Source organism: Leiobunum rupestre, chromosome 5, assembly GCF_980474605.1.
Source record: "Leiobunum rupestre chromosome 5, qqLeiRupe1.1.hap1, whole genome shotgun sequence".
NCBI classification, from domain to species: Eukaryota; Metazoa; Arthropoda; class Arachnida; order Opiliones; family Sclerosomatidae; genus Leiobunum; species Leiobunum rupestre.
Window position 1 is genome coordinate 26,972,519 of NC_143388.1, and position 26,155 is coordinate 26,998,673.

Genomic DNA, 26,155 nt, shown 5'->3' on the forward strand with positions numbered 1-26,155 from the left:
TGAGAATATATCGATACAGATTTTGATAATATATCGATACCGATTTTGTGAATATATCGATACAGATTTTTATAATTTATCGATACAGATTTTGATAATATATCGATACCGATTTTGAGAATATATCTATACGGATTTTGTGAATATATCGATACAGATTTTGAGAATATATCGATACGGATTTTGTGAATATATCGATACAGATTTTGAGAATATATCGATACAGATTTTGAGAATATATTGATACCGATTTTTACCTTTAACGACATCTAACCGATTATTTCAGATACCATTACAAAGCTTACATGACGCGTGAGGTAAACACGTTAAATAATTCACCTTTTGAGAAAATCGTATTTAAAATATCGGGGTATTGGTATTTTTAAAATTGGTATCGGTTATTATCGGTAATTTAGACGCCAACCGATTAATCGTGAAAATTTAGATATCGGTTTTGGACAAACAATAATTTTATTTATATTTGTATTAGCAGTCAGGCTAAACCGTAGACGAAGATATATTTCACAAGGATATCTTGTTCTTAAATTCTCGAAATTCAATTTCTTTAAAAAAGCTAAAATAACTAAATCCCAAATTTTCTAAAATTCAACTGTTTGCACTTTTTTACGCCATATTTTTTTGGGGTTTAACTCTTGAAAGTATAGACAACTGTTTACGAGATACGAGAGAACCTAATGGCCCTAATTCTTGAATTAAAATACCAGAAATGAATTGAAGAAATTTTCCGTGCACGTGCCTTTATAATAACGTAGGCATAGACAGGTTAAGTGTAGTGAAAACGGTTTGTGCGCAATAAGACTATGTCTATAATCCTATACTTTCTCCTTAGCGCTGAGCTTAACCCATAGACTAAGGAAAGTTATTCTTTGCTTAACCTGTCTAATATAAGATCTATTTTTGGTCTAAAAACCCCTGTAGAAGTATTCCACTTACAATACACCCGTGTTCAGGGAGAAGCTTATTACAAATACACGACACGAAACACCTAACACTAAAACGTAATTTTCCAACCACACAAACTTCACCAAACTCCCACCTTTAATCGTAATACCAATAAACTTCCACAATAGCGACATTATCGGGAAATCTCCCCACTTAGAGCTCGGACGTGACGTCATTACCGCTTACACAGTACGCGTTATATCCAAATTCGTGGATGGTCTATAAAATGGCCCGCGCAGTTATCATCAGCTTTGTGGCGTCTCACTTCGGGTTTTCTTTAGGCCCACACCTAACACCAACAGAAGATAATAGGGGTCCGTCAACGGAAGTAAGGTGACCAAAGTCCATTTAGCGAAGACCCAGGCACTCTTACTGACTCAATCCGGTCTCAGTTCACGTTGGCTATCTTCTGGCGCTGGCCATTGTCATAAGGATTTGCTTGAATGGATCACCGGTTGTGGAAGGGTCAATATTGTATTAAGAGACTCCAGAAAGGAAAAGAGTCCGACCTGGCTCAGCCATTGCTAATGCACTAATATATCATTCTTAAGCGAGGTGGAGATTCCGTCAACTCAGACCTACTCCCGAGAAAAAGCGAAACTAAGAACTCTCCGAGGGGGTGATCCAAAAAAGAAAGATTACTTTTCTAGATAGGATATTTTATACCCTAACGGTGTTAGTATTATGGACTGTAAATGGATGGGTTTCATCGAAGGGTTGGTTCCTGATAGCCTAACCAGACACTTAAGTGTTTGAGAAATATCGGAAGTATGTAAGAGAAATCGGAAGTATGTAAGAGATATCGGAAGTATTTAAGAGATATCGGAAGTATTTGAGAAATATTGGAAGTTTCTAAAAAATATCGGAAGTTTCTAAAAAATATCGGAAGTATTTAAGAAATATCGGACATGTTTGAGAAATATTGGAAATATTGGATAAATAAAAAAAATATATAACTTTTGAGAAAATTATGATAAATGTTTCCGAAGAATATGATAAACATTTGAGAATAATATGATAAACATTTGAGAAAAATATGATAAACATTTGAGAAAAATATGGTAAACATTTTAGAAAATATATGATAAACATTTTAGAAAAATATGATAAACAAATTAGAAAAATATGATAAACATTTGAGAAAAATGTGATAGACATTTGAGAAAAATATGATAAACATTAGAGAAAAGTATGATAAAAGTTTTAGAAAAATATGATAAACATTTGAGAAAATATGATAAACTTTAGAGAAAAGTATGATAAAATTTATAGAAAAATATGATAAACATTTGAGAAAAATATGATACACATTTGAGAAAAATATGATAAACATTTTAGAAAATTATGATAAATGTTTCCGAAGAATATGATAAACATTTGAGAATAATATGATAAACATTTGAGAAAAATATGATACACATTAGAGAAAAGTATGATAAACATTAGAGAAAAGTATGATAAAAATATTAGAAAAATATGATAAAAATTTGAGAGAATATGATAAACTTTAGAGAAAATATGATAAACATTTGAGAAAATATGATAAACATTTGAGAAAAATATGATAGACATTTGAGAAAAATATGATAAACATTAGAGAAAAGTATGATAAAAGTTTTAGAAAAATATGATAAACATTTGAGAAAAATATGATAAAAATTTTAGAAAAATATGATAAACTTTAGAGAAAATATGATAAACTTTAGAGAAAATATGATAAACTTTAGAGAAAAGTATGATAAAATTTAGAGAAAAATATGGTAAATATTTGAGAAATATTGGAAGTTTCTAAAAAATATCGGAAGTATTTAAGAGAAATCGGAAGTATTTAAGAGAAATCGGAAGTATTTAAGAGAAATCGGAAGTATGTAAGAGATATCGGAAGTATTTAAGAGATATCGGAAGTATTTGAGAGATATTGGAAGTTTCTAAAAAATATCGGAAGTATTTAAGAAATATCGGACATGTTTGAGAAATATTGGAAATATTGGATAAATAAAACAAATATATAACTTTTGAGAAAATTATGATAAATATTTCCGAAGAATATGATAAACATTTGAGAAAAGTATGATAAAATTTAGAGAAAAATATGATAAAGATTTGAGAAAAATATGATAAACATTTGAGAAAAATATGATACACATTTGAGAAAAATATGATAAACATTTTAGAAAAATATGATACACATTTTAGAAAAATATGATAAACTTTTGAGAAAAATATGATAAACTTTAGAGAAAAGTATGATAAACTTTAGAGAAAAATATGATAAATATTTCCGAAGAATATGATAAACATTTGAGAAAAGTATGATAAAATTTAGAGAAAAATATGATAAAGATTTGAGAAAAATATGATAAACATTTGAGAAAAATATGATACACATTTGAGAAAAATATGATAAACATTTTAGAAAAATATGATACACATTTTAGAAAAATATGATAAGCTTTTGAGAAAAATATGATAAACTTTAGAGAAAAGTATGATAAACTTTAGAGAAAAATATGATAAACATTTGAGAAAATATGATAAACATTTGAGAAAAATATGATAGACATTTGAGAAAAATATGATAAACATTAGAGAAAAGTATGATAAAAGTTTTAGAAAAATATGATAAACATTTTAGAAAAATATGATAAACATTTTAGAAAAATATGATAAACATTTTAGAAAAATATGATAAACATTTTAGAAAAATATGATAAACATTTTAGAAAAATATGATAAACATTTTAGAAAAATATGATAAACATTTTAGAAAAATATGATAAACATTTTAGAAAAATATGATAAACATTTTAGAAAAATATGATAAACATTTTAGAAAAATATGATAAACATTTTAGAAAAATATGATAAACATTTTAGAAAAATATGATAAACATTTTAGAAAATATATGATAAACATTTTAGAAAATATATGATAAAAATTTGCAAAAAATATGATAAACATTTGAGAATTATCGGAAATATTTGAAATATTGAGAGATATCAGAAGAAATATCTGAAATATAGGAAAATCCATCAATACAGAATTACAATGGATATATTATAAATATTTTGAAAATTAGAAATCTGGTTTACATTTTATCCAAAATCAATAAATATTACTTTTAGTTTTTAAATATACAATTAACTTGCGTTAATAAGACTATTATGAATGTAGGAAGGTCATTGGACTATGGAGACTGTAAAAGTTGAGAAATATCTCCTTAAATATGTAGGAGATTAAATTGAAAATAATTATTATAATAGTTTCTTTACTTAATTCGTATAACGTCAAGTCGTAAATTATGCACGATGGCTCAAACGAAATTGCGTCTGGAGTTTGCTTAGAGGTAGTTTACGAGCCTTTGGAGCCTTGATTTCTTTCTCAAATAAAGGACGTGATTAAAAAAGGCTAATTGGATTTTACCTAAAAAAACATCAATAAGCGAATATTTTTGTAAAGAAATTGATTTGAAAAACTTGAACGGTTACATAGGCGCGCGCTGGTTCGGAAGGGATAATATTTATTAACATTGACTAAGATAAATGCAGATAAATATTGCTAAGGCCACGTGATTTGATTTTTTTATCCGATCAAAAAATATTATTGAAATTCACGCGTTTTCAATTTAAAAATCCTTCCTATTAACGGATTACTTTTCATGCGAAAAATTTCTTTAAGCGTCTATTCTAACCTGTAAAAAGTTGCCTGTTTCACCGATTACGTAATCATTAATGAATACAGATGAGTACACATGATTACGATGAGTACAGAATGATTACGATGAGTACACAATGATTAAGATGAGTACAGTATGATTACGATGAGTACAGAATGATTACGATGAGTACAGAATGATTACGATGAGTACTGAATGATTACGATGAGTACACAATGATTACGATGAGTACAGTATGATTACGATGAGTACAGAATGATTACGATGAGTACAGAATGATTACGATGAGTACAGTATGATTACGATGAGTACAGTATGATTACGATGAGTACAGAATGATTACGATGAGTACAGAATGATTACGATGAGTACAGAATGATTACGATGAGTACAGAATGATTACGATGAGTACAGAATGATAACGATGAGTACACATTGATTACGATGAGTACACATTGATTACGATGAGTACACATGGATTACGATGAGTAAACATTGATTACGATGAGTACACATTGATTACGATGAGTACACATTGATTACTATGAGTACACATTGATTACGATGAGTACACATTGATTACGATGAGTACACATTGATTACGATGAGTACACAGGCAACCTAAAACTTTAAAATTGTTACAGATGAGTAATTGAGTACTGGAGAATTCCAATGAATACGCGTGATTACAGATGACTACGCGCTATTACAAATGATTACACGTGATTACAGATGAGGACGCGTGATTTCATAATGATTACGGGTGATTAAAGATGAGTACGAAGATTAGAAATGATAACGGGATTACGAATGAGTACAAACGATTACAGAAGATTACGTAATCATTACAGTTAGGGTGTACACCGATTACGGGAAGTGGTTAGCCCCTCGTCTATTCCCGAGTGAAACGGATTTCAAGTAGGCCCGGACTGGCCAGGTCGGCTGGTCGGCTCAAGGGGGCCCCAAATTGCTTATAATACATTTTCCCTAAAGTTCCTTTACACGCGTTCGACCTTTCAAATTAATATGCACGTAGAATCTGGTACACTTTAAACGTTATTTGTTGTTCTATAAATAACCATTTAGATTTTTATTCCGTACCACTACGGAGGGTCCCTCTTCAGTTTCTAGCCGGGCGCGAGGGCCCCCGAAGGACCCAGTCCGGGCCTGATTTCGAGAGAAAATGAAAATGAAAATCCAGATCCGACTCCGAAGCCAGAGCCGTGCGGAGCACTAGATATATTATATTACGTTCTACTACGCCAACTATGGTAGAAATGTGTTTTTTTTTATAAATTTGAAATTTGTTAAATACAAAATGATAACATCCCCAATCCTTTCAAAACTTGTTGAGGTTAACGGTTATAGTAAGCGTAGGCTAGGAGCAACAAACACAAGGAGAACGCAGCTAGCTTTTAAACACGCTAACGCAGTGTTGTGTACAAATTTCATTGGACGAACCTTTACGCTGAACGTTTTACGGAAAGGGGAAGACATTTTCCCCTTCCAACGGCAGCAGGGGCTAAAGCGTCTAACCAATGAAAACTGTACACAAGACAATAAGACTACTTTTGACCGGTTGCGTTCTCCATGTGTAGGGAGCTGTGGGCTCGCGTAATCACGAAGGGCTTACCACCACCATCCTACGCATTGTCACCAGTCTACTTGAATTATTGGCTTTAAAAGTCGCTCGATCATGACTTAGGCCAAAGGTGGTGCAAAGGATATTAGCATAAGCCTATCATAAGGTCTTCATAAGCAAAGGTCTTGGCAATATTTTTGACGATCACATACCCGTTATTAAGAGGTAGGTATTCAAAAGCTATTAATACATAATAAATGCATGATGAATGCGCACAAGCCGTGCGCGAACGTTTTTAAACTTAGAACCACGCGGGATAAATCTCCGCCGCGAGCCCTTAGCACCGTAACCAAAGCTTATTCACAATTTTATCATTTTAAAACTTAAAATTAACACTTATCTTTACAAAATGATTAATCAGAACCTAAAACTGGCTTTTAGAAATAAGATAACTTATTTCTGAAGGCAGTTATTTTTTTTAAATGTGAGATTTAGACGCGTTTTGTGTGGAATTTATCAACCCGAGCGTGGCTGCTCTACAAAGTAAGAGAATATTTTAGATGTAGAAATTTTGATAAAGAAGATTTCGCTACTGCCCTAACGTCCTAGGTTCATTTTCTTCTCACATGGACAACGCCGTAAACATGGGACTCTATGCTTGACCTTTACTTATGGGGACCTTATGATAGGCTTATGGTATTAGTCTATTATAGTTGTATCGAAAGGGTCGAAATTCAGAAAGGTATTATTTAAATTCCAATTTAGCAGCACAGATGGCAGCAGAAGGTCAGTTGAGGGAACGACAATATAATAAATGAACTAATAGAAGTTTAGATTCTTCCTTGAGCTCATAGACCATCTAATAACCAAACCAGAAATAAGTTTTCCCTTTCTAACACTATAGAAAGAAAGGTGTACACATATTCTCAATACCTTACAGGTTGACCATCAAAGCAAAATGTCCAATGAGACTCGAAAACTTTCCGATGGACATTCAGTCCTGTCCTCTCATATTCGGAAGTTGTAAGTATGACATTTCTTTAGACTATAGCGAGACCACCTAGCGTCCGTTTCTGATTAGCCGGAACCGGTCATTTCTGTCCGTAGACGGGTACCCGGTGAATGAGTTGCTCTACCAGTGGGACTCGGTGGGAGCGGTCAGCCTTAACGAGGGTCAATTCATGTCGCAGTTTGACCTGATCGATTTCCCCTTCCGCAGCATCACCGTCAACTTCAGCCGAGGTAAGGAGCTCAGTTTCCCTAATGGTCATTTCGATAAACGGTCTTCGGACCACGATAAACAGTCTCTTCGGATACTTCAATTTAGAAGAGCTTTCCTACCCCCCTATAGACTGAAACTATCTGGAGAAACCCCTTTTTTGGGGAATAAAAAGCGCAACCCTTATTTGATCGGCTCGCTTTATTCTTTACTTTTGTTAGTTTTGGAGAAAAAACTTCCGATAGTCGTTAAAGTAGACAACTGTTTTTGAACAAAAAAAATAAGGCAGCAGGAGATTCTCCGGGGATTTAAAGACCGTTACGGTTTCGATTATTTCATACAATCTCATTCTAAAGATTTATTTTTCAAGACGAAAGACCAAGGAGCTATTTATTTCTCCTGTCTACTTCAATCCATTCGAAAGACGTCATTTTTAGGGAACGAATGACAGGGTTCGTACAAAATTTCCGAAATTAAATTCCCTGATATTTCCTGGTTTTCCCTGACCAAATTGCCAAATTTACCCTGACCATTTTTGTATAATAAATGAATGGTTTGAGGTAAAATCTTGAAAAATATTAATATTATTAATTAATAAATATTGGGTTCTTTTTAAAATTCCCTTACTTTCTTGGATCATTTTAAAATTCCCTGACTCTTCCATGACATTTTGTAAACATTTTCAAATTCCCCTGACTTTTCCCTGACCTTTTGGAAACATTTTCAAATTCCCTGACTTTTCCCTGACCCTTTGGAAACATTTTCAAATTCCCTGACTTTTCCCTGACCTTTCGGAAACATTTTCAAATTCCCTGACTTTTCCCAGACCTTTTGGAAACATTTTCAAATTCCCTGACTTTTCCCTGACCTTTCGGAAACATTTTCAAATTCCCTGACTTTTCCCTGACCTTTCGGAAACATTTTTAAATTCCCTGACTTTTCCCTGACCTTTCGGAAACATTTTTAAATTCCCTGACTTTTCCCTGACCTTTCGGAACCATTTTCAAATTCCCTGACTTTTCCCTGACTTTTCCCTGACCTTTCGGAACCATTTTCAAATTCCCTGACTTTTCTATGACCTTTCGGAAACATTTTTAAATTCCCTGACTTTTCCCTGACCCTTTGGAAACATTTTCAAATTCCCTGACTTTTCTATGACCTTTCGGAAACATTTTCAAATTCCCTGACTTTTCCCTGACCTTTCGGAAACATTTTCAAATTCCCTGACTTTTCCCTGACCTTTCGGAAACATTTTCAAATTCCCTGACTTTTCCCTGACCTTTCGGAAACATTTTTAAATTCCCTGACTTTTCCCTGACCTTTCGGAAACATTTTCAAATTCCCTGACTTTTCCCAGACCTTTTGGAAACATTTTCAAATTCCCTGACTTTTCCCTGACCTTTCGGAAACATTTTCAAATTCCCTGACTTTTCTATGACCTTTCGGAAACATTTTTAAATTCCCTGACTTTTCCCTGACCCTTTGGAAACATTTTCAAATTCCCTGACTTTTCTATGACCTTTCGGAAACATTTTCAAATTCCCTGACTTTTCCCTGACCTTTCGGAAACATTTTCAAATTCCCTGACTTTTCCCTGACCTTTCGGAAACATTTTCAAATTCCCTGACTTTTCCCTGACCCTTTGGAAACATTTTCAAATTCCCTGACTTTTCCCTGACTTTTCGGAAACATTTTCAAATTCCCTGACTTTTCCCAGACCTTTTGGAAACATTTTCAAATTCCCTGACTTTTCCCTGACCTTTCGGAAACATTTTTAAATTCCCTGACTTTTCCCTGACCTTTCGGAAACATTTTTAAATTCCCTGACTTTTCCCTGACCTTTCGGAAACATTTTCAAATTCCCTGACTTTTCCCTGACCTTTCGGAAACATTTTCAAATTCCCTGACTTTTCCCTGACCTTTCGGAAACATTTTTAAATTCCCTGACTTTTCCCTGACCTTTTGGAAACATTTTTAAATTCCCTGACTTTTCCCTGACCTTTCGGAACCATTTTCAAATTCCCTGACTTTTCCCTGACTTTTCCCTGACCTTTCGGAACCATTTTCAAATTCCCTGACTTTTCTATGACCTTTCGGAAACATTTTTAAATTCCCTGACTTTTCCCTGACCCTTTGGAAACATTTTCAAATTCCCTGACTTTTCTATGACCTTTCGGAAACATTTTCAAATTCCCTGACTTTTCCCTGACCTTTCGGAAACATTTTCAAATTCCCTGACTTTTCCCTGACCTTTCGGAAACATTTTTAAATTCCATGACTTTTCCCTGACCTTTTGGAAACATTTTCCAATTCCCTGACTTTTCCCTGACCTTTCGGAAACATTTTCAAATTCCCTGACTTTTCCCTGACCTTTCGGAAACATTTTCAAATTCCCTGACTTTTCCCTGACCTTTCGGAAACATTTTCAAATTCCCTGACTTTTCCCTGACCCTTTGGAAACATTTTCAAATTCCCTGACTTTTCCCTGACCTTTCGGAAACATTTTCAAATTCCCTGACTTTTCCCTGACCTTTCGGAAACATTTTTAAATTCCCTGACTTTTCCCTGACCTTTCGGAACCATTTTCAAATTCCCTGACTTTTCCCTGACCTTTCGGAACCATTTTCAAATTCCCTGACTTTTCCCTGACCTTTCGGAACCATTTTCAAATTCCCTGACTTTTCCCTGACCTTTCGGAACCATTTTCAAATTTCCTGACTTTTCTATGACCTTTCGGAAACATTTTTAAATTCCCTGACTTTTCCCTGACCCTTTGGAAACATTTTCAAATTCCCTGACTTTTCCCTGACCTTTCGGAAACATTTTCAAATTCCCTGACTTTTCCCTGACCTTTCGGAAACATTTTCAAATTCCCTGACTTTTCCCTGACCTTTCGGAAACATTTTCCAATTCCCTGACTTTTCCCTGACCTTTCGGAAACATTTTTAAATTCCCTGACTTTTCCCTGACCTATTGTAAACATTTTCAAATTCCCTGACTTTTCCTTGACCTTTCGGAAACATTTTCAAATTCCCTGACTTTTCCCTGACCTTTCGGAAACATTTTTAAATTCCCTGACTTTTCCCTGACCTTTCGGAAACATTTTTAAATTCCCTGACTTTTCCCTGACCTTTTGTAAACATTTTCAAATTCCCTGACTTTTCCCTGACCTTTTGGAAACATTTTCAAATTCCCTGACTTTTCCCTGACCCTTTGGAAACATTTTCAAATTCCCTGACTTTTCCCTGACCTTTTGGAAACATTTTCAAATTCCCTGACTTTTCCCTGACCCTTTGGAAACATTTTCAAATTCCCTGACTTTTCCCTGACCTTTCGGAAACATTTTTAAATTCCCTGACTTTTCCAAGTTTTCCAGGTCGTGTACGAACCCTGATTTGATTTTGTTCTGGGCGGCGGAGCTTACTCTTAGCATAGAAATTAGAGAGAGTTACGTTAAGTCCTCGAATTTTCGACTTTAAGTAGATTAGGTCTACTTTCTTCCGGATAAAGTTGGTGACGTAACACGGTCATTTCTTCAGTTGTCTCCTACAACTTCGCATAGATCTAGCTCGGTTAATAAAATTCCCAAGCCCAACAATTTAATTTTTATTGGAAATTATCGATTAATATCATACTTTTAATTTGTTCCAATCGACAACAATTAATTTATCGTTGATTGGAATAAATTAAATGTGAAAAAAGGGTGCAATGGAGACTAGAAAAGCTAAATAATTTTTTGCGTGAAACACTAAGGCCTAAGATTTTATAAATGTGTTTTCTGTTTAGATTCCTACAACACATATTCAAAAGATCACGAAATTTTTTATAAATAATAATAAATATCTAATAAAATTAATTGAAATTAATGTAAATACTCTCATCAATATCCCGCGAAATCCTGATTCCCTGCTCAATGATTAAGAAATAAGAATTTTAATCAGCCAATGAGAGTGTAGAAAATGAAATTATTTTCCTTTCTCGATCAGTCAATACACTCTTTTTAGAAACGTTTACTGGGCTCCGCCATTATCGTACAGACAACCAACGAGCTAGCCCTCTACCACAGAAATTTCATCCCCCCAAAACCGGTTTTGGGGGGTCGATTGGGAAGTCTACAGAAAGCAGGATTTTTTTACCTACAGGTCAAAAATCGAAACAAATACAATTAAAATTTAAAATTACTAGGAAGAGTTTTTCCTTCAAAGAGAAATGAATAAAATTTAAATGAAGTCGTTTTAGGTGATTTCTTTTCGCCTGTTCTCGGACTAAAAGTGTACTCTTTTTAACCTAAAACGTTTCATTCGCCTGTTCCGGGGATGATAATTACCCCATCACATAAACTGTTCGCCTGTTCTGGAGTATTAGGGCTACTCTTTTTACTCCTTCTGAAAAGGAGGTGTAAAGAGGGCGAATTGGATTTGGTAGTCTGCTAACCAGAATTTATCTGCTAATAAGGCTACAGACAGCCATTTTGGAATAACGGTTTTACTCCTACTTAAACAATTGGCCACCCCAAAATCGAAGTTTTACTGTAGGTGGGGTGGTGAAGTGGTTAGCACTTTCACATCGCAGAAAATGGAGCCAGGTTCGATTGCAGCTTGTGGCACTGGTTAAAAACTCCTTGAGTTTAACCAACTTTCTCACCACTGGTTAAACTGGCCTTATTTCCGTATCAAAAGATTAACAAGACGTTCAATATACTAACACGTACCTTTTTTTGTCTTGAAAAAATAGCTTTTGGCCCAAAAAATTGAAACGAAAAATAACGCCAGGTATTTGGGTTTGAATTTTCGCCGCCATCTTAGGGGCTGCCGCCAGCGCCCCTAACCCCGTATGAGCGATTTGCGAACTATCCTAACTTTTAAAATCACGCAATTTAGGCTTAGGTCTCTTATAACTGGAACGCGCCGCGCGTGAAAAACATATTTTTCGCGTCTTCAGCAGCGCGCGCTTTGACGTTGTTTTTTCCGTCTCACAAACTTTTCACCAGGTGTCGCGGCGGACGCGCGCTTTTCGATTTCCCGAAAGTTCTTTATTTTATTAAAAATTAACCACTCAATATTTTTTGATGCGGTTTTCGCCATAAATTTTAGTTTTTAATGGGCTATAGGGCTATCTAACTGGTTAAAGCTTGACCGTTCCCCTTTAAAGGAGTTTTCCTGTTTTATCCTTTTAAAGGTAATAGTGAGTGTAGGGAGCTATTGGCTCGCGTGGCAAGAAGGGCTTGTCATCACCCTCCTACGCATTGTAACCCAGCCACCTGAATTAATGGTATTATAAATCGCTAGATGATTTGGACCTAAGTTGGTGCAAAGGAATTTAGCCTAGCTGATTATTATTACTTATATAAAATTATATTTATCCGATGTTATAGACTCTTAAACGCACCTCCCCAATCGACCGCCATTACCTTACAGTCTACGGGAAGGGTGATGATAAAACCGGTTTTGGGGGGAAGAAATTTCTGTGCTAGAGGGCTCGCTCGTTGGTTGTCTGTACGATAATGGCGGCGCCGAGTAAACGTTTCTAAAAAGAGTGTATTGACTGATCGAGAAAGGAAAATAATTTCATTTTCTACACTCTCATTGGCTGATTAAAATTCTTATTTCTTAATCATTGAGCAGGGAATCAGGATTTCTCGAGATGTTGATGAGAGTATTTACATTAATTTTTGGACAGTAAGGCGAGGGAATAATAATAAAGAGGTTAAGACAGCTCCCGATAACGTGTAGATAAAACTTGTAGTAGTGTAGACGAACCCTTGTGTGTACAGCCTGCACCTAATACAAGTTCCCCCTTACACGTTTCCTGGCGGTTTTCTGGTGCTGGCTATCAGATGTTTCTATAAAACTAGGAGCAACAAACACAAGGAGAATGCAGCCAGCCTTTAAACACGCTAAGGCAGTGTTGCGTACAAATTTCATTGGACGAACCTTTACGCTGAACGTTTTACGGAAAGGGGGAAGACAATTTTTCTAATTTTCCCTTTCAGATGGCAGCAGGCGCTAAAGCGTCTAACCAATGAAAACTGTACGCAAGAAAATCCACGACTTTTGACGGGCTGCGTTCTCCTTGGGTGGGGTGCTGTGTTTGTTGCTTATTGAAATGAATAAAAAGTAAAAAAAATCTAATATGTTGCCTCTTACGTCACCGCCTCTTAGTTTTACAAGTCAACGAGTGCGCGCTACAGTCGCGAGAAATATGGCTTTTTCTAGCGCGCGTGCAAATCGCGCGTGTGAAGATTATACTAATAAAGCCTTGTTTTGTGACGTAAGAGCAACATATTAAATTTATTTTATAGAGACATCAATTGGATGTATAGGAAGATTATTATTTATTTCGTAATATATTTTATATTTCTGCAAATACGTTTATTGTTACGAAAAACCACGATATTATTAATTAATTAACCCCTAAAACACTACGAAATTAACCCCTAAAACACTACGAAATTAACCCTCTTCGCAAAACCAAAAAACCCAAATCAATAGCCCTTCAAAATTACGAATGAAGAAAAAACGAACAAAAATTGCAATTGCTTGAAATTGCATCGTAGAATTTTTAGGCCGACTTTTAAATTGAAATCTCCCGGGCCTAATCTCCAATCCACTCCAACTACAAGTGTATTTCTAATTCATCCCGGTAGGTGATTTTTCGGCGCTGCAAGTCAACTTCAGAATGCGGCGTCACACGGGCTATTTTCTCATCCAAGTGTACGTCCCCTGCATCTTAATCGTCGTCCTGTCCTGGGTGTCCTTCTGGATCAACAGGGAAGCCACGGCTGACCGAATCGGACTAGGTAAGAGCGCCATCTTACGAGATTTTCTCCGCCAGGAGATTCTCAAAAAGCAGGCCGTAAAACTTCGCCAGACGCAATTTTAAAGCCAGCTTATCCTATGGTTATACAGGGTGTTTCAAGGGTTATGCACAAAATTTTAAGGAGTTGATTGTTAATGAAATGTTACGTTTGAAAACAAAAGCTTGACAACTTTTTTGGTGATCGACAAACATTGTTTTTTCAGCTAATTGACCGATTTATTTACGTTTTTGGCGCGTACAACAATTTTGATTTAATTTATACAGGTTGTTTCAAATGGTTAAGCGAAAATTTGAAGTAGTTTACACATAAGCCTCCGCCCAGGCTTTGTAGACCTGGTTATTATAACCAAATAAATAAATAAATAAAATAAATAAATAGTTGTAGGGGGTGTGCGGAGTAGTATGCCTGTTTTTCCCCATTTTCCTACAATGAGTGAAAAGAGCGCCAGAGAGCTTCAAGTAGGCTTAGTGCTCGGAATTGTTTATTCATTATCCACAAATTTTCCGATTTATTTAAAAGACGTTGGTAAAAAGAATATCATTTTAACTTATTTAATTATGTTTTTTACGCAACCAAGCATTTATTTGAATAAAAGTGGTATTTATTTAAATAATTGTTTGTTTTATTTAAATAATAGGCTTACTCACTTTCGATTATTTAAACATTTTACAATTTTTATTCAACTATTGGTTATTTAAATAAATATTATTTAAATATCGCCGAGCTTATTTTATTCATGGATAAAAATTAATCGAAATCCGAGCACTAAGTAGGCTGCAACAAGCGCAAAACCAAGCACTAGGGAAATGCGAACCTTAAGGTTTGGGTTCGTGTGATAGGTCAACTTGTTGAGGTTAACGGTAATAGTTAGTGTAGGAAGCTGTTGGCTCGCGTGGCATGAAGGGCTTACCACCACCCTCCTACGCATTGTAACCCGGCCACCTGAATTAATGGCTTTAAAAGTCGCTCGATGACTTAGGCCCGAGGGGTCGGTCATTTACAAAATTTGGAAAAAAATCCACAAATCCAAAATCCAAGAATTTTGCTCCCATAGACTTTGTATGACAAATCCACAATAAAAAATCCTGGATTTTAAAAAAAAATCGAAAATCCCGTACACAAAACAGGCAAAATGTCCGACCCCTCGCTTAGGCCTAAGGTTGTGCCTTGGGTATTAGCCTAGCTGATTATTATTTCATTATTATTAAAAGTACTTTGTAAACAAATGGAGGTAACCAGCGTAAAAAAGTAAACATAAACAGTATTTAAAGTCCCTGCACTTTGAAGCTCTCTGGCGCTCTTTTAATTAATCGTTGGAAAATGGGAATAAAACAGACATACTTCTCAACTCACCCTCTACAACTCCTTAAAAATTTTGCCTAACCTTTTGAAACACCCTGTGTTCTCGCTTTGCAAAGGATAAAAAGAACGGTCTCGGAGGGTTTCGCGAAGTCAAAATTTACGGTTCGAACAAGTTTGACCTTTTTGTACATAATTTATGATAGTTTCAAAGAAAATTTATCTAATGTAAATGTATTTGGAAATTATCAAATTAACTCGAAATGTTAAGTCTGTAAACTTTTAAAATGTGGTAAAAGAAGGTACTCTACATCGAATCGTCTGCTAATTAGGGTTGCATCGATATGGATACAGCCGATATATCGGCTATTCGTGGCCGATATTAACAAAGTTATCTATCATAACAGTAGTGAATATGATGAAATCATTCTAAAAGACGGTTCATTGCACTGTCATACCATTTTATACTAAATTTTCACTAAAAAAAGTTTGCAATCTTGAGCATATCCGAATAGGTTTCTTTTCATTTTACATGGTACATATTACCTCTCCGAGGGGACTATGTCCCCTAGGAGGGGTTATACAATCATCGTGTCTGTCTGTTTGTGTGTGTGTCTGTCTGTCTGTCTGTCTGTGGGCTGCGAACGCGTTACCAGGGCAAAGTCCAAAACGCGTTACCGGAGCAAAGTCGAAAATTTTATACCAAGAGGGATAGAACCAGGATTACGTTTTTAGTAAATAACTCTGAAATGCGGAAATATATCTTTAATGGTCATCTCGAGAATTTAATACCACTAGGGACAATTCTTTCGAGGAGAGGTATATTTGGGCAAGCTTGCCAACTTGTTTTGTATTACAAATTGTTTTGTATTACAAATTGAATATCGTTGATTTTATTTGTTTACACTCGTAACCCTCCGTCTAAAAAAAGGTACGCTCTGGCTTGTGAAGTCTGGCGTACGTGGCGCGCCCAATCAAATCAAATCAAATATTATCATTAGTTAGTTCATCTAGAATTTTCTTATTTTTTAATGTTTTTCTGAAAATATTTTTCTGATATTAGAAAAATATGCCGATATATCGGTGCATCCCTACTGCTAATATACATATTTCATTTTCTATAGTAAGGTATTTAAACAAAAAATATTGAAGGTGTAATAATGTTGCGATATTAAGTGGAGTTTATTACGTGTAAACGTTGCTTTATCGTTTACAGTGTACACGCGTACACGTTTCCGCTACATGTTTTATAATGTGGGCTTAATTGCATTATTTAATCCCGTAATTTAATTTAATTTAAAATTTGAGCAGAAAAATGTAAATTTTTTAAAATAGTGCATCACCATAAACTTAAGAAAACATTTCTGAGTATCCGTTAAATCGAAAAAAAGTAAATTGTTACCAAAATATTCGATTGGAAAACTTACCTTTATCAACTACATTAAAATTTAATAAAATGTCATTAAACAAATATTTCGTTACATTTTGCTGTAAAGCAAACATTTTTACCAGTCGCATATTTTTATGAAATTTATTTTTCGATGATTCTCTACAAATTAAGCATAGACTATAATTAATTACAAAAGTTGCTAAATTTTTAATTTTATAAAATTGGCCAAATTTTATCATCTTTTTGGAATCCTACGAAATTATTCAATTTTAGGCAGGGTTGCCACCGGTCAGGGAAAAAACCGAAATCAGGGAAAGAGATCAGTAAAAGTCCAGGGAAAAATAGGAAAAAAGGTCAGTGAAAGTTCAGGGAATTTAAAAATAGGCCTAAAAGGTCAGTGAAAGGTCAGGGAATTTAAAAATAGGCCTAAAAAGTCAATGCAAGGTCAGGGAATTTAAAAATAGGCCTAAAAAGTCAATGCAAGGTCAGGGAATTTAAAAATAGGCCTACAAGGTCAGTGAAATGTCAGGGAATAAAAAATAGGCCTTAAAGGTCAATGAACGGTCTGGGAATTTAAAAATAGGTATAAGAGGTCAGTGAAAGTTCAGGGAATTTATAAATAGGACTAAAAGGTCAGTGAAAGGTCAGGGAATTTAAAAATAGGCCTAAAAAGTCAATGCAAGGTCAGGGAATTTAAAAATAGGCCTAAAAAGTCAATGCAAGGTCAGGGAATTTAAAAATAGGCCTAAAAGGTCAGTGAAATGTCAGGGAATAAAAAATAGGCCTTAAAGGTCAATGAACGGTCTGGGAATTTAAAAATAGGTATAAGAGGTCAGTAAAAGGCCAGGGAATTTAAAAATAGGTATAAAAGGTCAGTGAAAGGTCAGGGAATTTAAAAATAGGCCTAAAAGATCAGTAAAAGGCCAGGGAATTTAAAAATAGATATAAAATATAGGTCGGTGAAACGTCAGGGAATTTAAAAATAGACCTAAAAGGTCAGTGAAAGATCAAATAATTTAAAAATAGGCCTAAAAAGTCAATGCAAGGTCAGGGAGTTAGAATTTGTAGATAGTAAATTTTTGGTGTAATTTTACTTTGGCTTTGTGATAAATTCCGTTATTATTATTTAGTTCCCTTAACGTTCTCGTCATTTTTTAAACATTATTCTTATTAACGTTGCTATAAAACGTTTCTAATTAGTTCAAACCGAACCAAAAGAGCCACCATTTTTCTGAAATATAAATTTAAGGAAGTTAATTAACTACTTATAGAATTAAAATATAAAATTAAAAATTGTCTGATTTTGGCCTTAAAAAAGGTCAGGGAATTTCTTTTTAATTGGTCGGGGAAAAGTCGGGTAGCAGCGTTGCCATACGTACTATAATTATGGTACAAATACCATAATTTTGCATCATATTATAAATGGTACTATTATTTTTAGAGAGTACTATATAGTACCAAAGTGTACCATATTTCCAACCTATTGTACTATAATGGTACTATTTTGATACTTACATTATTTCTACTACTAAAATAATAAGTATTTCTTATTAACTATACATAAAATCGTCGCCTGAAAGCAAAAACCACATAACTTTATACTAATTAAAAGCATAGTTAAATTTACGTAGTTTTTGCTTTCAGGCGACGAAATATTAGGCCCACGATCTAGTGTTGCCAGATCACTCGATAGTCAATACCATAGAAATCAGAATTTCTAATCGTCGCGCGCGGTAATATTTCAAAAATCGTTCTAGTTAGTTATTCCGATTTCTATGGTCCATATTGACTACATCAACTCCACATAAATAAATATCACGAGAACAGTTATCTGCATGTTATGCAACAAACACTTGAAATTAAAAGTAATTAATACTATTTTATATTGGTACCATAATTTCCATTGTTATAATTTTTTACCCTTTGTACAATAATTCAGTCAGAAAAATCTGGCAACGCTGTCGGGTAGTTTGAATTTGAAAATAGTGGCAACCCTGTTAGGCATTCTTACAGGCGCAGTTACGCGGTGAAAATAAAATGCGTCAGAACGGGTTTCATCCCGCAAAAATAAACAAAATAAGAAAAAGTGTCAACGTTGGTGTGTAAAACTCGCACAAATACGGGAAATCTGATAAATCTTTCTTATATAACACTTACAAGGGATTCCACACCCAGGCAAAAGAAATACTTTGAGCGCGAGGCTTATGCGGGATAAGAGAGCTGGAGACGGGACGATATTGATAGGCCGTCACTAGACGTGTGATTTACGCAAGGTGGTACCCTAGCGGCCAATTGACGAATCTATATAGACGCTATTTTTTTGGGGGGTAAGAGCTAGGCGTTTGCCTTTATTTCTGTACGCTTGTGGAGCGAGGTTGGCACTCTCGACACCTGCGACGCGTTTTTCTTTATAAGTTCGACCCCCACCCCCAGCCCCCCCCCCTCGACGACGAAATTGACGGTGATACGATCTTTGTCCGCGACGTTTTTCCACCTTTTTTTTGATTAACTAATTTTCGGGTTTCAATGGAGACACCGGTTCATTTTCCCATGTATAACGAGGTTATTTTTCTCATACAATGTCCGCTAGGTGGCAGTGGTCTTTGTCGCGTTACTCGACAAACCATTGTTGCCTAGCTTATTTTGTCAAAAATGTCTCATGTTCTGACAAGCAGAATTAAATAGTTTAATAATACCTTCACGCATGTTGTAAGGAATGATTTTATATGCACGGTTTTTTAAGTATAGTGAAGCGTAAATCAAGTTATTTATTATATTCCGGTTATCTACTTGTCAGTAGTTTTACACGTACTAACTGAGATCCCCTTATTGTTACTTTTTAAGCGTTAACATCGTTCCGAGTGCTCTAGCTTAGACCCTACTCTTCGTAGATAAATTATAATATCACCTACGGATTCTTGACATTTCAAACATTCGATCGAGAGGAAGATTGGGCAAAACAACGGAGTGGTAGCCAGAGAGGGAGATTGAAATAAGATAACGAAGGGGTAGCAAATGAGGAAAATTGGGTAGCCAACGAAGGGGTAGCCAGAGAGGAAGATTGGAACAAGATAACGAAGGGGTGCACATGAGGAAAATTGGGTAGCCAATAAAGGGGTAGCCAGAGAGGAAGATTGGAACAAGATAACGAAGGGTTAGCAAGTGAGGAAGATTGGGTAGCCAACGAAGGGGTAGCCAAGAGGAAGATTGTAGCAAAATAACGAAAGGGTAGCAAGTGAGGAAAATTGGGTAGCCAACGAAGGGGGGGGGGGCAGACAGGAAGATTGTAGCAAAATAACGAAAGGGTAGCAAGTGAGGAAAATTGGGTAGCCAACGAAGGGGCAGCCAGAGAGGAAGATTGGAGCAAAATAACGAAGGGGTAGTCTAGAGGAAGATTGTAGATAGATAACGAAGGGGTAGACAGAGAGGAAGATTGGAGATAGATATCGAAGGGGTAGCCAGAGAGGAAGATTGGAAAAAGTTAACGAAGGGGTAGCAAGTGAGGAAGATTGGGTAGCCAACAAAAGGGTAGCAAGTGAGGAAGATTGGGTAGCCAACGAAGGGGCAGCCAGAGAGGAAGATTGGAGCAAAATAACGAAGGGGTAGTCAAGAGGAAGATTGTAGATAGATAACGAAGGGGTAGACAGAGAGGAAGATTGGAGATAGATATCGAAGGGGTAGCCAGAGAGGAAGATTGGAAAAAGTTAACGAAGGGGTAGCAAGTGAGGAAGATTGGGTAGCCAACAAAAGGGTAGCAAGTGAGGAAGATTGGGTAGCCAACGAAGGGGCAGCCAGAGAGGAAGATTGGAGCAAAATAACGAAGGGGTAGTCAAGAGGAAGATTGTAGATAGATAACGAAGGGGTAGACAGAGAGGAAGATTGGAGATAGATAGCGAAGGGGTAACCAAAGAGGAAGATTGGGCAAGATAACGAAGGGGTTATCTTGGGGAACCTAGATCGATTGATTTTCAGTTACATGAACGAAATATAATGTGCTAGAAAAACCATTTGAAAACCACACGAGTAATCTAGAATTTTAATATTTTTTGGTTTAATTTCCATTAATTAGTAACATCATTTGAACCTGTCAGAATTAATTTTATGGTAGTACCCCAGATTTCCAAGTAATCTTTTTAATTTAGAGTGGCTTAGAAGTCTCTACTGATCAGTACCACCCAGGTCAATAGGCTCGAGTTTTATTTGCGCCCCACTGACCTGGCTCTAGTCTCATCTCGGGCCCTTCTACCCTTTAACAAGTTCCGGGGCTTAAACCATCGCAGCGTATTGGTTAATCCGCCATTGCTTATGATAATAACAATTCGAAACAGGAATCACCACTGTGCTAACCTTATCAACGTTCGTCTTGGACACGCGAACCGATCTGCCAAAAGTGTCGTACCCGACAGCGCTCGACTGGTTCGTCATCATGAGCTTCATGTTTGTCATCTCGACTCTTCTCGAGTTCGCCGGGGTTCATTACTTCACCAAAATCGGAAGCGGAGAATTTCCCGTTCAGCAACAACAGTACCACCATCCCAGGAAACACCATCCACGCTCTACCAGCAAGAATCGAGACGAAAACCTCAAATCAAACAGGTTAGGCATCTTACTTCCAGTGTCCTCATTAAAGGTGGTAGCTCATAGTGTCACCTGGACCATACTTACCAGACCATAAAAAAACATTCATCATAGCAATAATAATAATATATTATATATATATATATATATATATATATATATATATATATATATAGCTCTAGATACCGGGTGTTAACTGAGAAACGATACAGGGCCAATAACTCAAATGTGTTTTCTAGGAATTTTAAATTTTCAGAACACATAGAACGTGCGGATGGTCCCTTGACAACGGAAATTTCCATGACCTTGAACCATGTCTTCAAGGTCATTAAAAATTTATCTCGTAAACCATTAGAGATACAAAGTTGGTTTCAATTAGAAATGTGTTCCCCGTTACATTTTAGGATTAAATAGTCGATAAATTTAGACAAAAACCGGTAGGTCTTGTTGAAAATAATGTACCAGAAACCAGGTTGAAGAGCTAATAACTCGAAAAGTACTCCTGCTAGAGTATCAAAAGTTGCTAGACATACTAATCTGTTAGGGGGTCTTTAGAATTTTTAAACATGGATGACCTTGTACCATAAGGAAAGGTCATTCAAAGTTTATCTCGAAAGCAAATGGATTTAGAGAAAGAGTTCCAATTTGAAAAGTGTGCGAATTTAAATTTGAAGCCTAAATGATTTTAACCCGATGCAAAACACCACGATGAAAACCTTTCAAATTGGAACCATTTGTTTTCGAGGTAAACTTTGAATGACCTTGACCACTTGACTCAAGGTCATTTCAATTTCCTTTGTCAAGTTCTGTGTCCTGAAAATTTCAAATTCCTAGCCTAAATACATTTTGAGTTTAGTTTTAGTTAGCACCCTTTATAACACTAACAGTTTTATTACTAGTTTGTTTGCTCAAAAATTTAATATTTTGTCTACACATAAAATTTTATAAATAATTAATAAAAAAGCCAAGAAATAAATTAAAGATGATGAAAGCGTCGCCCTTCTGTGGGTGACATCCAATGCGGTTCGTATCAACCGCCCCCCCCCCTAGTGACGCTACTGCTTACGTCCACTACAACCAATAGCCTACACGACAAAATACCTAAACTGGTCATTTGACTCGTGGGGAATAGAACGGACCCTGAGGACAGCGAAGACGTGGACTCGGACGAAGAGGACGATTGGGATGTCGAGGACACCCCGACCAGGAGCGCGTGTGAAAGCGGCACTGAGGACGAGAGGCCCATCCAGGTGCAATCCAAGCCCAAGAAAGACTTGTGGGGGACATTGTGCTGTACCGGAGCCAATCAAGTAAGAACTTACCTGAGTTTCATTTGAAAGTGCATATTTTAACATTATAGGGAAAAGGAGATATATAGATTCACGGTGGCAAAGAAGGGACATATATTTGCCAGGATAGTAAATCGAGTTTTAAGAATAAACAAATGTTAATTTCTTAACACCAATATTTTTACTTAAATTGAATAAACATTTTAATCAAGATTACAACACCAAATTACAAGAAATGTTCTGTTAGGATTACCTTGGGTGATATCTCGGAACAACTCCTTCTGCGTTTTGAAGGGTTTTTCCCCAGAGCCATTCGGTTTCCCCTTTCCATAAAAACTGGAGGTTAAGGGTTATAATAACAATCAGCTAGACTAATACCAAGGCACCAACCAAGTCATCTAGCGACCTTTAATGCCTTAAACAGGTGGCCGGGTTACGATGCGTAGCAGGGTGGTGGCAAGCATTTCATGCCATACGAGTTTTTTTTGCAAAGGGGAACCCCTTCAACCAGTGCAAATTCAACGCAGAATTAGTGGTTCCGTGTTTTCACCCAGTGCAAAAAGCTGGGATCGAATCCGGTTCCTCTTGCTGCGTAGCGAAAGTGCTAATCACTCCGCCACCACACTGACAAGGAGAGTACTCGAGGTGTTTATTTCCGATTTTGTTCAAAGTCGGGTTTAATGTAGAACTATACGAGGTATGAAATTTAATAAAAGGAGACGTTGCACTACCCATTTGATTTGCCATGGCAACCGAAAATGTTTTTGATCACTTAAAACAAAAAAATCTCCATTTAAAAAGCATGGTATTTTCTCGGTTTCACATTGTCCTAGCTACGATTTTTTTTTAATTTGAAAATCACAAAATGTGTAATTTGGACCACAATTAGGTAAATTTCATCAAGTTCCGGTAAATTGGAACATTTTTGGGGTAAAATTTAAACAATTTTTGGGTAAAAAGAGTAAAAAATTTTATTTTTGTTTTAAGTGGTCAAAAACATTTTCGGTTTCCATGGCAAATCGAATGGGTAGTGCAACGTCTCCTTTTGGGAAATTTCATATCTCATAGGTCTACATTACGCCCGACTTTGAACCAAATCAGTAATAAACACCTCGGGTACTCTCTTTGTTAGTGAGTGTAAAAGCTGTTGGCTCGTGTAGCATGAAGGTCTTGTCACCACACTCCTACGCCACCCGATTTAAAGGCAATAAAATTCGCTACGCATTGTAATCCGGCCACCTGAATTAATGGCTAGCTGATTAGTATAATAGGTCATTTTTTAATATTGAATGTGTTAAAGTTAACAGGTATAAGTCCTCAACATCATTAAGTTTTTTGTAATACATTTACAACGATTAAAAAGTTAATAATAATAATTTGGAACCAAAAATAAAAATCTTCTTTATCATCGCAGGTGTCCTGTTCGGCCAATTCCCCGTTCGTGAGCGGAAATCGACTCTTGGGTCGAAGAGGAAACGACGCGTGCTACCCAACGACCACCATCCCGAGTGGCGGCGGAGGTCAAGGCTACCGCCCAAGTCACCAGCGAGCGTCGTCGGGTCAGCGGAACCGGAAGAGGAAGCAGTCGGGCCCCTGTTGCGTGCAGTTCGTCCATTGCATCGCCGGCTGCGAAAAGTTCCGCATGGAAATGCGCAAGAGAGCCGAGAACAAACCGGGGGCCATCAACAGCGTCTCCAAAATAGACGAGATCTCCCGGGTCTTTTTTCCGCTCATTTTCATCATGCTCAACTTGTTCTACTGGCTGTCCTACTGGAGTAAACCCATTACCGAAAAATTCCCCAAATTTTAAAACACACGAATTTATACACTTTGTTTGGCGCCAAAATTTGGGCGCTGCCATTTTGAGATAAATATGGGCTCCAACAGCGTTATGTCAGTTGTTTGTTATTAGGTAGTAAACAGGGCGCTTCAAAAGGTGGGTGCAAAAAGTTTAAGGAGTTGTAGAGAGTGAGTTGAGAAGTATGCCTGTTTTTTCCCATTTTCCTACGATGAGTTAAATGAGCGCCAGAGAGATTCAAAGTGTGGCCTACTAACCCCTGGAAATGCGAACATTAAGGTTTGGGTTCGTGTGATACGTAAGAAAGGGCTTTTGAAAACCAATCGAGGTAACCAGCGTAAAAAAGTAAACTTAAACGGTATTTAAAGGGGACCGCCCAAGCTTTTCCAAATATGTCCTTATTTCCGTATCAAAAGATTAACAAGACGTTCAATATACTAACACGTACGTTTATTTGTCTGGAAAAAATAGCTTTTGGCCCAAAAAGTTGAAACGAAAAATAACGCCAGATGTTGGGGTTTGAATTTTCGCCGCCATCTTAGGGGCTGCCGCCAGCGTCCCTAACCCCGTATGAGCGATTTGCCAACTATCCTAACTTTTAAAATCGCGCCATTTAGGCTTAAGTCTCTTATAACTGGAACGCGCCGCGCGTGCAAAACAAATTGTTTGCGTCTTCAACAGCGCGCGCTTTTACGTGGTTTTTCTGTCTCACCGACTTCTCACCAGGTGTCGCGGCGGACGCGCGCTTTTCGATTTCCCGAAATTTCATTATTTTATTAAACATTAACCACTCAATATTTTTTGATGCGGTTTTCGCCATAAATTTTAGTTTTCAATGGGCTATAGGGCTATCTAACTGGTTAAAGCTTGACCGTTCCCCTTTAAAGTCCCTGCGCTTGTTGCAGCCTACTTCCAGGGGCTACTAAGCCACACTTTGAAGCTCGCTGGCGCTCTTTTCATTCGTCGTAGAAAAATGGGGAAAAAACAGGCTTACTTCTCAACTCACCTTTTGAAACACCCTGTATATCTTTGCATTTAGCTAGAGCGATAAATTCCATCTTAATTTAATATGATTTTAATAGCAAGGCAGAAAGTCTTATTGTTGGATAAAGTTAAGGTAAACTATATTAATATAGAATTTTTCAAAATGTAGCATTATTTTAAGTGCAATATTAACGTAATTAACAATCTATAATTATTTCACTGTATACAATGATATGAAATTTTAACCGATAAATGAGTAAGGTTCAATTACAAAAATTCAAATGTAGGAACATGGGGTGCCCACAATTTGCCTCAAAACAATTATTGAAAATCGCCGAAAATTTTAAACTAGGCAAATACACGTTGTTTTTCGGTAGGGGTCATCCATAAATTGACAGGTTAAGCTAGCGCAGACTTAACCAGTCAATAATAAGGAATAATCCGTGTCCATTATATAATACAGTCATAATATAACTATCCGAAGGTTCTTCTTGCCAGTAGGACGTAAAGCCTATCGAACCATCTGCCTTTAATACGATTAAAGTTAAGCTTAATA

General features: G+C 36.2%; 1 protein-coding gene across 1 annotated transcript in view; it reads left to right on the forward strand.

The window, feature by feature from the left end:
* The window catches only part of LOC149944018 (gamma-aminobutyric acid receptor subunit alpha-6-like), a 74,939-nt gene extending 50,312 nt beyond the window's left edge, over positions 1-24,627 (forward strand). Inside the window, exons 5-10 of the mRNA XM_090176268.1 lie at positions 7,163-7,245; positions 7,330-7,464; positions 14,088-14,240; positions 21,279-21,546; positions 22,661-22,838; positions 24,232-24,627. Of these exons, the coding sequence (XP_090032394.1) occupies positions 7,163-7,245; positions 7,330-7,464; positions 14,088-14,240; positions 21,279-21,546; positions 22,661-22,838; positions 24,232-24,627 (1,213 nt within the window). The remainder of the gene's footprint in view (positions 1-7,162; positions 7,246-7,329; positions 7,465-14,087; positions 14,241-21,278; positions 21,547-22,660; positions 22,839-24,231) is intronic.
* The last annotated feature ends 1,528 nt before the right edge of the window (positions 24,628-26,155 follow it).